The sequence below is a fragment of the Amblyomma mixtum genome, chromosome 7 (assembly GCF_055824585.1).
Source record: "Amblyomma mixtum isolate Tamu chromosome 7, ASM5582458v1, whole genome shotgun sequence".
Taxonomy (NCBI): Eukaryota; Metazoa; Arthropoda; class Arachnida; order Ixodida; family Ixodidae; genus Amblyomma; species Amblyomma mixtum.
In genome coordinates this window covers 93450523-93461756 of record NC_143018.1, presented here as the reverse complement: position 1 = coordinate 93461756, position 11234 = coordinate 93450523, and the positions used below count along the sequence as shown (strand labels likewise).

At 46.1% G+C, this 11234-nt stretch overlaps 1 protein-coding gene across 1 annotated transcript in view; it reads right to left on the bottom strand.

Annotated features, from left to right (window-relative positions):
- Window positions 1–347: 347 nt before the first annotated feature.
- The window catches only part of LOC149336872 (uncharacterized), a 47241-nt gene continuing 36354 nt past the window's right edge, over window positions 348–11234 (bottom strand). The window contains exons 3-4 of the mRNA XM_089553629.1: window positions 4874–4988; window positions 348–2527 (exon numbers count right to left, since the gene is read on the bottom strand). Of these exons, the coding sequence (XP_089409755.1) occupies window positions 2208–2527; window positions 4874–4988 (435 nt within the window). The 3' untranslated portion in view covers window positions 348–2207. The remainder of the gene's footprint in view (window positions 2528–4873; window positions 4989–11234) is intronic.

The window sequence follows — 11234 nt, the reverse complement described above, 5'->3', positions numbered from 1 at the left end:
CAGGGTGATTTAGGCAGTAGATGACAATACAGAGCTTGAGGTGGGTTGCAGCTTGGTCAATACCCCCTTCAATATGTTCGAAGATGTCTTTGCAAGCCATTCTGAAGTCGTGTTTTAGACTATCTCCACAGTATGTTCTACGCTGCTTTTCCAATGCTCCTTTAGCCACATTTAGCAGTATCCACATGCTGCAGAGAGAGAGTGTGTGTGTGTGTGCGTGCGCGCGCGCGTGCGTGCGTGCGTGTGTGTGTGTGTGTGTGTGTGTGTGTGTGTGTGTGTGTGTGTGTGTGTGTGTGTGTGTGTGTGTGTGTGTGTGTGTGTGTGTGCGCGCGCGCGCATGTGTGTGGCAAGTGGGCAAGGAGGAATAACATGGAAAATTTACTGGGAATTACACCAATTCCTAGCACACTTCCTGCTAATGACGCTAGCTTGGCGGAAGAGACAGTCTGTCGCCAGGAAGCCACAGCTGAAGAGGTGAGGAAAAGGGCTGCATGTACAGTCTCTGAACTGCCACCACACCTGCATGGTTTTCAGTCAGTACTGTTGTGACATACAATAATATTTTATTTTTGTTCACGAAGAAAACCAGTGCAAAAAATATGTGCATGTACCACGGAGTGCACCATTCTGAAGCTGCATCTCCTTTACCAGCTCTCGTATGATGAAGGCACAAGCTCAATGTGTTTATCACAGTATGCGACATAGCTTGTATATTATTGTCTGGCATGGCTTGTGTTTGTGATTACACACTGACTATAGCCCTTACTCTGGAGATTCTAAAGCCACACTTATATGATGTGTCAACCTATTGTGCTTCAAGATCATGATTACTTTGTCTTTGCATACCAACATTAGATATGTGTTACTGGTTCAGCTTTTCCACAGCATGGTGCACGGCCAAGACGGAAGCGCTGTATACCGTATTTTCCGGTGTATAACTCGCGTTTTTTTTTCTGAAATTTTTGTCGGTGCGTCTTATACACCGGTGCGACTTATATATGGAATAAATGCGGGCTACTGCGGCCGCACCACATGCTTGCTGTTAAGGATGTGCTGCGCGATGTCAGCGCACCTAGGCAGTCTAATCCGAAGCCTACCACTACACCGTCCCTTATAATCTATATGTCACTTTGGGACGTTCAATCCAACAACTTGCAAATATTAAATTGCAAGATATTAGTGGGCGCAGGGCGTGCACCCTGGCCAGGAACAATACGCGTCACAACCGCGCGCCGCCTTCTGCTGCGCCCAGCAACTACATTTCAGAAGGAATGCTCAAAGTAACATCAGACTGGCGTGCAAAAATGAAATGTGGCTTATACATTCTTATAATGATTTTAGTTAAGGAGTTAAATGTGCTGTTTCTAAAATGGGAGCTTGTCAATAACAAGTTTCAACCATTTCAACTTTCAACCATTTTCAAGCCGCTTCTGTACGCGTCACTTCCGGACTTCCGTCCGCCATCGCTGCTGTATTGCCTTTTCACCAATAGTTGCGGCAAGGTCGACAAGATCTTGATTGAGGCGTGCTTCATATTCGTCGTTTCGTTGGCCATGACGCCTCCTGCGAGGCAAAGAAGTTATGACGCAAAATTCAAGCTGCGTGCAGTTGAATTTGCTCAGGAGCGCGGTAATCAGGCTGCAGGAAGGCAGTTTGATGTCTGTGAAAAATTGATTAGGGACTGGCGTAAAGCCACCAATGTGCTCCAAACAATGAAGTCTACTAAAAAGGCCAACCGCGGCAAGAAGGCACGCTGGCCGGAGCTCGAGGATCATCTACGTGCGTGGGTCCTCGAGCAACGAGCCGAAGGCAGGGGCTGTCAACAGTGCAGCTCCATCTGAAAGCGAAGACCCTTGCAACGGAGATGAACGATGTTGGATTCAAGGGCGGTCCGTCATGGTACTTCCGCTTCATGCGGCGTAATAACTTGGTGATACGAGCTCGGACAACCACGTACCAGCAGCTCCCCAATGACTTTCAAGAAAAACTGGATAGTTTGTGAGGAAAGAAATTGTGAGCAGTGATATCAAAACTACCCACATTGTGAACATGGACAAAGTCCCGCTTACATTCGATATTCAAGTAATGAGACTTGTGGAGTCATTCCCACAGCGCTGCAATCTGAAGTTGTTCTTTGACAATTACTTCACGTCTATGTTGCTTCTGAGGGAGCTAAAAAGTACTGGAATCCTTGCCACATGGCACAATCAGGACGGAAAGACTTCGGGACATAGATGGCACTGGAACAGCTTCTCGCCTGTGTGGACGCGGAGGTGTTTTCTCAGGTGGCCCTTTTGTGTGAAGCATTTGCCACAGTGATCACAGTGGTACGGCTTATCACCTGTGTGGATGCGAAAATGCTCTGTCAGGTTGCTCTTGTCTGAGAAGCTCTTGCCACAGTGAATACACTGGTGTGGCTTCTCGTATGGATACGGATGTGCCTCGCAAGGTTGTCTGAAGTAGTGAACGCCTTGCTGCAATGGCTGCATTGGAAAGGGCGCTTTCCAGTGTGGGTTCTCTGGTGTCTCTGGAGAAGATGGTTATGCACTGTAGCATAGCCACACTGGGGGCACAAAAAGCACTTTTCGCATCCTTGCGAATTTTGTTGTGGAGACGAGGTGCAGCTACTCTTAGCTGCGACCAAACCTGTGCAAAGAAACAATGCATGCATTTCTTTAGATATAAAGGGTATGCCTCAATGCATTGACAACAGCTGGCCTATGTCGCTAGGTTAGTTGACAAAAGGTGAGGTTGCTCAAACTCAGGCTGATCAGAGCTTGTCATGACCTAAGAACCGAGCCATGCTTCGACCACGCAGACCTAAAGTAAAAGCTGTTCTCTTTTAGACTAGACCCATATTTCATATCATGAGGACAGCTAATCACGAGCACATGACTCAAAAAACACTGTTGCTTTTGTAGCTGAGCTGAGCGGAGCATAAACTACAAACATTACATCCCATTGCATGACTTTATCTGTGTATGTCATGACTTGTTACAAAGACAGAAGCACACGTTTATCGCTTGCTAGCTCACACGCAATTGACCTGCTCACAGTGCAAGGTTGCAGCGCAGCACTTCCCCTGAATCACACCACAACAAACAAGAATCCGCAGAAAACAACTGAACTCTCAGCTGCTGCTGTCGTTCATGCACTCTGTGACGCAGCTTTTCCAGCCATGTCACCACCGCACGTGAAAAACAATAAACAAAAAAGGTGTGAGGCATAAATTAAAGTGAGAACTATAACAAAGCAGAAATGTGAGACTTTGTAAATATGGAATAGTTTTAAGGGTCATAGCAATTGAAATCATGCATAAATGCCAACCACATCAGTAAAAACGGTATTACTATATTAATATAGTTACATAAGGTTTCATACACAATAATATATAACAGCAGGAGTTTCAGTGGCAGAGTTTCATCTTCCAAACGAATACCTAAAATAACGCAAAGTCACGGCATACACGAAGATACTAAACAGTGCAAGCCATTCGGAGATTGACAAGGGCCTTTAGAGAGATCAGACTCAATGATACCAACTATTATCTACAGTATAAGACCCCAAGCACAGCAAATAAAAAAAAACAGACATAAGAAGAGCAGGAACTGAACATCACTATTTCACTGTCAGCAATCTAAAACCAATGCAATACTCGTTAAAATAAACACACCTTCTCCCGCCTTTTGCAACAGATTTAAAACCCAGAAACCTGGTTATTTAGCCACATGGGAAGAATATTGAGCATCCATGTTGTGCAAGCTTGATAAGCGCTTGGGAGGCACCGAGCACATTGACGTGTATGCTGTATAAACTCCATCAGGTGCCAAACCGTCTCCTGTTAGCATCATTTCCACAAAACATCATGTCAAGCATGTTACCTTTCTGAGTAGATTTACACCTTAGAGGGCATACTTCCTGGCTGGGAAAAGTAGAACTTTGATGAGACCAGCTAAGTCGTCATAAAATTATCATCAAAATAAATGACGTAATCTGGCATCGCCATTTCAAAAGCAAGAAGTTGTGTTTATCATGGTTCTAAATACTATAGTGAATAATCATTGTTGCGTAATATAACAGAAAGTGCTTGTGACTTTTTCCTTTGAGCATTCCCTACATTATGAAAAACAGCAAGCACAAGTAGAAACATCATACAATCACAATGTCAAACAGGGTCATGCATAACACAAGCCTGTAGATGCATTTATAGAATCTCTGTTGTGGCTTCCAATCTGTGTTAGAATCATGAAGTAATGAATGCTGTTGCTCTTTGAATCAATGCTATTCACTATAACACCACAGCCAAGAGTTCCAGGGCCATGACTAATAGGTGTTATCTAACCTAGTCTGCACTTAAGCTAACCATGCAGTGCCCCTGCCAGGCCAACCTTGTCCTGCCTGAGCATCAAAAATTCATTTCGTGCATCCAGATAAGTAGAGCACTCGAAACCAGCTCAATGAAACTAGATTTTTAGAGCACTCAAGATAGACCTTCTTGAACAACATTCTCAGGTATTTAATAATAAAATTACAAATCATACAATAAATACAAATAAAAGTATAGTACAAATAAGTACAAATAAAAGTACAGGGACTATGAAGGATAAAACAAAGCAAAACTACACTGCCGCTTTCCCCAAAGCTTGGCACACAGCTGCACAGTCTTGACTCAATCATGAGCATCACGACTTACATCATCTAAATAAAGTCCAGACTGATCATGATGACACCGTTGGACAAGTGCCTCGACAAGGAGGAAACAGGTATACCAAGAGCAGCATATCAATAGTGGAGTGCTGGGCCATGAGACGATGCAATGACGCAGTCAAACTTGCTCTAATGCATTCCACAGTTCTGAGTCCCATGATGTTACCTGTTAACCTGACCTCGCTGGTCATCACGTTACACAATCTGTCTTTGGCATATACAAACACCTCCATGACAATGTGGAACACACTGGCGGCAAAGCGCCCGCTGCACACCACTGGCTGCGAGAACGGCGCGCGGCAGAGAGACCGCAACGGTTGTGAGCACAGCGGCCGCCGTGGGGTCACGTGACAGCGCTGATCTCGCCTTGTCTCGAACTGACCGAGTATAGGCGTGATTTCACGGTTTTCTCGCACTTTTTCTTGCTCGGCTAGCTGACTGCATACCTCCTCGACCCTCGTCATCTACCACGCTGATCGCGTTGACTTCTGCAACGGCAGATGCAGACAACGATGTTCTGACGACGATGAGAGTTTTGGTCATTCTGTGTTCTCTGCTGTTGCGACGACGGCGCATGCAAACGGCACATAGGCGAAGGTTTTGGGTGCACCCCTGCTGGCACTACCGAGACGCTGAGGGGCAAGCGAATGCTTTGCTGCCCTGGCTGCGCGCCCGAGATGAATGCTTCTTCAGAGAGTGAGTGATTACAACCTTTTTAAACGTGCAGTGTGCCGGGTGTTTGACGTGACATATAGTGATGTTGCTTTTGATTCTTGATTGTAGCTTCCTTCGGATACCGCCTAGCTCGTTCGACACACTGCTTAAGCTAGTTCGGCCTGTGATTGAGCGACAAGAGACTCCGTTCAGGCAGTCGATATCCGCACACGATCGACTCGCCATGACAGTAAGGTAGTCTGAAAGTCCGTGACCGGGCACTGTCCCGTCATAGTGCCTGATCAACAGTCCCTCAGAAAGTATTGTGTTAAAACGTACCGCATGAACACTATGATGCAACTCAGCCCCGCCACTCTTCTCCCCATTTATCCTTTGAGACGTATGTGATGAGAATACGCTTTTAAGATTTCTCGCAAACGACGACACGATGAGAAGTTTGTCATTCAACTTCCTGACAGGACGATCAATGGCTGGAATGATCGTAAGAGAAACTTGTACTGCATTATGGGAGATACTTCAGCCAATTTATGTAAGGTTTCCACATACAGGAGAAGAATGGAAATAAGTGCACTACAGCCCGTTTTCTTACTGCGGAGAGGGTTTATAGTGTCGACAAGCGTCCAGCTCGCATTTCTTTACCTTATTTGTTATGCTACTGACTTTCCCAATGCCCATTACATACTGACTTTTGAAATGTGTGGAACTCCTGCATCTCATAACAAACATAAGACAAATGTTGCCTTATGCATTACCACGCTGTTTTTGTCCCAGTCTATATTATATTGCCTCTCGAACACTCTTTCAGATTGCCACAGATATGCTTGCAGAGTGAACTGCATTGGACGCATTGACGGAAAGCATGTGAGCATTGATTGTGCTACAAATCCAGGGTCATGGAACTTGAATTACAAGAAGTCATTCAGCACAGTCCCCATGGCGACATGCGATGCACATTACAGGAATGGTTCATTCATGGCAAAACAAAGCTTTTGTTAAACTGCTCGCTAATGGTGTATTTTTCTTGAGAATCATGAAAACAGTGTATTATATTCACTGAGAGTGCCATTGTATGCACTGAAAGAAAAGAGGACAGTTTAATGCTATAAGTTACATGACGAATTAAGGGGCATAGCGTGACAGGCGTATGATTAATGTCAACCTGTGTGAGCAAACCATGGTAAACATAAATGATTCTGCACAAATTGCAACAGATTTCAAGATTTTAATCTCTGAGTTCTGATTGTGTGTGGCATGTATATTTAGTCCAACTATAACGCAGCACAGAAATGACGTTACGAGAATAGAACGCAGTAGTCCCTCCAGGAGGAGCAAGGTGAAAGTCATGTACTATATCAGATGCTAAATGGGTTACACTGATACTTCTTGCTTTACTTCAGATTTGTGTATGTGGACGTTGGCCACTATGGGGGAGAAAGTGATGGGGGAGTTTTCTTAAGAACAAGGTTGACGCGCATATTGGGTGAGCGCCGATTTGGTATCTCCCCCAGCAGCAACAGTGGGCTCAGCGGGTCTGATACCATACTTGATTGTGGGCGACGAGGCCTTTCCATTGAAGCCTTACCTCATGTGGCCTTATCCTCGATGTGGCAAGCTGCACTAATTACTTTTAATGCTGACATGTTTCTCTCATTGCCAAGATGAAGTTTCGTGCAATGCATGCATGCAGTAAAAATGGCCAAACAATTTCTACAAAAAATTTACAAATGCAGTTTAGCCTGCATGCATGTACATGGCATGTCTTACAACGAAAGGTTTAGTTTCTGTATGAAAAAAAAATGGTTCAGAGGACTAAATTTTGTGTATGCAGTGCAATATCAGCGTATTAAAATACTTTTATTACTGCTAATTTACATGTTAGCTTGCATTTTGTGTGAAAGCAATGGCATGATGCAGTAATAAAATCTAGTGTTGACATATATGGTTTAATTGCATGATTGCAAGCAAATGCATGAGTAATATTTAACCTGTTTTTCTGAAAGTATAATATACTGGAAATGTCAAGTTGTGCAATGCAGCCAAAGGTGGCCCTATGTATTATTTCGTTAGCGCAACAGTATGCAAAAATTGAGTAAAAACCCCTATAATATCAAGTAATGTAGTATTTCAAATTGGCCGCAGCCACCTTTCCGCTTTCAAAAAACCTCAGTAGTGTTCTCGATGAATAATCTGTTTTTGTCTAGTTTGACATTTCATTTTATTGTCCCTTTAAGACGGCAGTGTTGTAATGTTTCTTTACCGTATCATATGTTTCTGTGTGTTTTCAGTATGAGCAAGAAGGAAAATTTCAACTGAAAGGGTGTTGGTGAACGAAGAGAAATTTGGAAATTCGGCTAAGAGACCAAAGACTGCGTCTGCCAGTGCTCCAGACTAACTGGAGCGAGGCTGAATTGGTCAAATTTTGGTCAGCGCTTCACGTTTCAGCTTTAAGTTATGGTTCCAAAGCCTTATGCAAACGATTTGAATGTTTATGTAGGCACACCAGAGCTTGACGCCATCTGGTGAAAATGCATGAAGCCCCGCCCAAGATAAGGCTTGACTGTGCCAGGGGTGGAGAAGAAGTCCAAATCCAGAGAGTGAGCAGCTGCGCTGCCGACTCGAAATTACACACAAAGGAAAAGAGCAGGACCTCTGCCAAATGCCTGTCGCTGTGGCACTTGTAAAGTAACCATACTTGGCAGATGCGGACTTGGAGAGTGCTTGATAATCGTGCTTTTATACAGTCTTTATGCTGTGTCTTCAGTTTGTTTATTGTGCTCTTTTATGGCATGTTCAACAGCAGCCACTGCTTGCAAATGTTCAAAACATGTCTTGGCCACCTCTGAGGGCCTGAACTGTCTCTGCCATGAAGAATTTAACTAGTTGCAAGAGCAGCCGAACAATCACATCTGGCAAACTGGCGTAGCCTGTCAAATAAAAACAAAAGCACCCCAAAACTCAGTGCCCAGCAGCACACTCCTAGCGGTAGCACATCAAGGTTGTTTTCACTGGCTGTTGCACAAAGAAAGCTCCAAACAAACAAAGCATGCTCAGGGATACACATGAGGATTTGAGCATTATGTAATTTTAAATTTGCCTCCAAGTTGGTGCTGCCTGGCTGGATACTGGACAGCTCGAATTTGGCAAATCAGGTAAATCTAGAGGTTAACGATGAGGCTTGAAGAGCAAAGCAAAGTATGGAAAAAAATGCTATATGCAGCATCGCTCTGTCTACGAACGCCTTACTGAGCTGTACGTCGCCAACTGCGCACTCAGTCCCCGACCTCTTTTCAACCTCCTCTGCACATCAATGCCCCTTCTCACCCGGCTGGAGTGGTCTCTCTTTGAAGAGCGCAGATATTCGGAGTAATATTAAGAAACAGGATAACTGCAGCTGGTGCAGGGTAAGGGATAACTAGGTCAGCAGCAGAGACTTTTTTCAGCAGTAGACATAGGCTGTAGTTATTCAACAGACGCGGAGGAATGCTAACGGCTCTCTGGGAACCCTTCCCTCTTCTTGCACCCACGATTTCCGGTCATTGACTTGGCTTTCAACAGTATACGTGGGCTTAAAAAGCCACGCATAACTCGCCCGCGGTCACACCCGAGGAAGAAGCCCAAATTTTGCGCAGTAAAGAATTGTTTACCTTAGTTCAAGTTATGCGCGGAATCCTTGCTCGCTTCCACTGCGCCTTGTCGTTGAAAATATGTAGGGAAAATATGTAGGGGTTTGAAAATATGTAGGGGAAACAAATTTTTATACCTTGTATTGCTCATGGTTGCATATAGTGTCGTTGGATTACCCTTAGAACTTTGTGCAAACTGTGACAATTGGATTGTACGTAAGATGCCAAAGTTTGGTGTAGTTACCGGATTTCTGTGTGAAATGCTTCGGCAATGTTCCAGTTTCTTGACAACTTCAATTTCCTTATCAATAAAGACGGAGGCAAGAGGCCATTGAGGCAAGCATTCAAACTGTGCTAAGCTTACTTCTCAGGGATAGTCTTGGCATAAAAAGAAAAGACAAGCTGCTGACAGTCTAAGGCATCAAAGCTTTTCTGCGCCCCTTATTATCCGGATTTATAAGAAAAAAGTCTCATATTTTGCGCTGTGTGCTCTGGAAGCCCACCAGGATGCATAGAGGTGCACGCAAGGCAGGCTTCCAAAAAGTTGCAAAACCACGTTTCCACGCGCGGCTTTGAAAGGTGAGTGAGTGGTGTAAGAGAGGCAGTAATTCATTTATAAATTTGTTCCAGTAAGAAAAGTAGCCGTTTACCCGCTTGCTCACACATGCGGCCGGTTTCCCGTACTAGCAGCTGCAAAAGAAAACTTTTAGTAACCTCTGGAGTGTGCACTGCGCCAGAATCCGAAACCGTCGAACTGTTACCTGCTCTGTTTGCTGCTCCTTTGTCGGGCCGCATGCGAGGGCACTATTTTATCGCCTTGCATCTCTGTCTGCCTCTTAGTGATGGCTTTGTGACCATACCCTTCCGCGTTTATTGCTTTGAGCTGCGCACGCGTTGCCATGCTGTCTCGTGGGAAACTAGACATAACGTGTGTTTGAGGCGGGCACCGGAGAGAAAGTGGGAGGGAGGTATTTGTTGATACTGTCGTGTCCGGTCGCTGTGTTGAATGCCGCGAAAGACGCACACGGTACTTTAAGACTTCGTTTATTTAAAGCCGATGAGGGTGCGACCAGCGTCGACCGAGGCAGGAGCCGAACTGGCCGCCCGAAGAAAGGAGGGAGCGGAGAAGCGTCCACGGGAGGGAGTGGCTTCCCAAAACAGGAGGAGGATGCGGGGGCGCACCATGGGGGGGCATCTGGCGACAGCGTGCGACGAAGGGCAAGTGGTCGTTAGGAGGAGGATGCGAGTGGTCGTTAGGAGGAGGATGCGGGGGCGCACACACACAAAAGCAATAAGGGGACACAACACTTCCTTCCCCCTTAGAAAGTTGCCTGGTATCGTGCAGGGGGTCGGCGCTCACGCGTGGAGGCGCGCTGGCTTTGTGCGCTCGGGGGAGAAACACTTGTAGGCTGGCTGTTGTTCGCTGTGTCTCCTAGGTCTGTCCTGGGCGAAGTCTCTTCTTCCGGGAAGAGGTGCCAGGCTATGTGGGAAGATGGTGCACGTGTTCTCTCCGCTGGCGGACAGCTCTCAGACGGCGTCGTAAATCTACGCAGCTGGTTGAGATGTCGGCGTGCTACTGTGCCATGTATGTTGACGAGCCAAGAGCGCAGGCCTATGCGTCTGACAATTGTAGCTTCCTCCCAGCGTGGCTTTTTCAGAAACTGTCGGGCGAGGACGCGCTGCCCCTCATTAAGCGTGCCGCAGCGCGGAATTGCTTTTTCTTCCCGGAACGTCTCTGCCTTTGGCTCGGGGAGGATGGCTGTGAGCTGGGTTCGCATTTCACGCTCGAACATCATTTTCGAGGGGGTCTCGCCTGTTGTGCTCTGAACCGTCGTGTGCTGCTTGAAGAGAAAGCGCGCAAAGCGGCGCTGCAGCGAGCCTGTCTGATCTCTTTCAAGGGCGCGTTTTAGCTCGGCTACGTAGCGCTCGGCTTGTCCGTTTGTCGCTGGGTGGTAGGGGGCCGATGTAACTGATGAGATCCCGTTGTCGCGATAAAACTTGAGGATCTCCGCAGACACAAACGGTGTTCCGTTGTCCGACACTACCTTGCGCGGCAGGCCGAACGTTGCAAATAGTGATCGGAGGTTGTCAATGACTGCTGCCGAAGTCGTCTGTCCCATTTGCCTTATCTCAAGCCACTTTGTGTAGGCATCTACGACCACAAGGAAAGTGCAGCCCTCAATTGGTCCTGCAAAATCAATGTGCAGTGTGTGCCATGGTGTGTCTGGC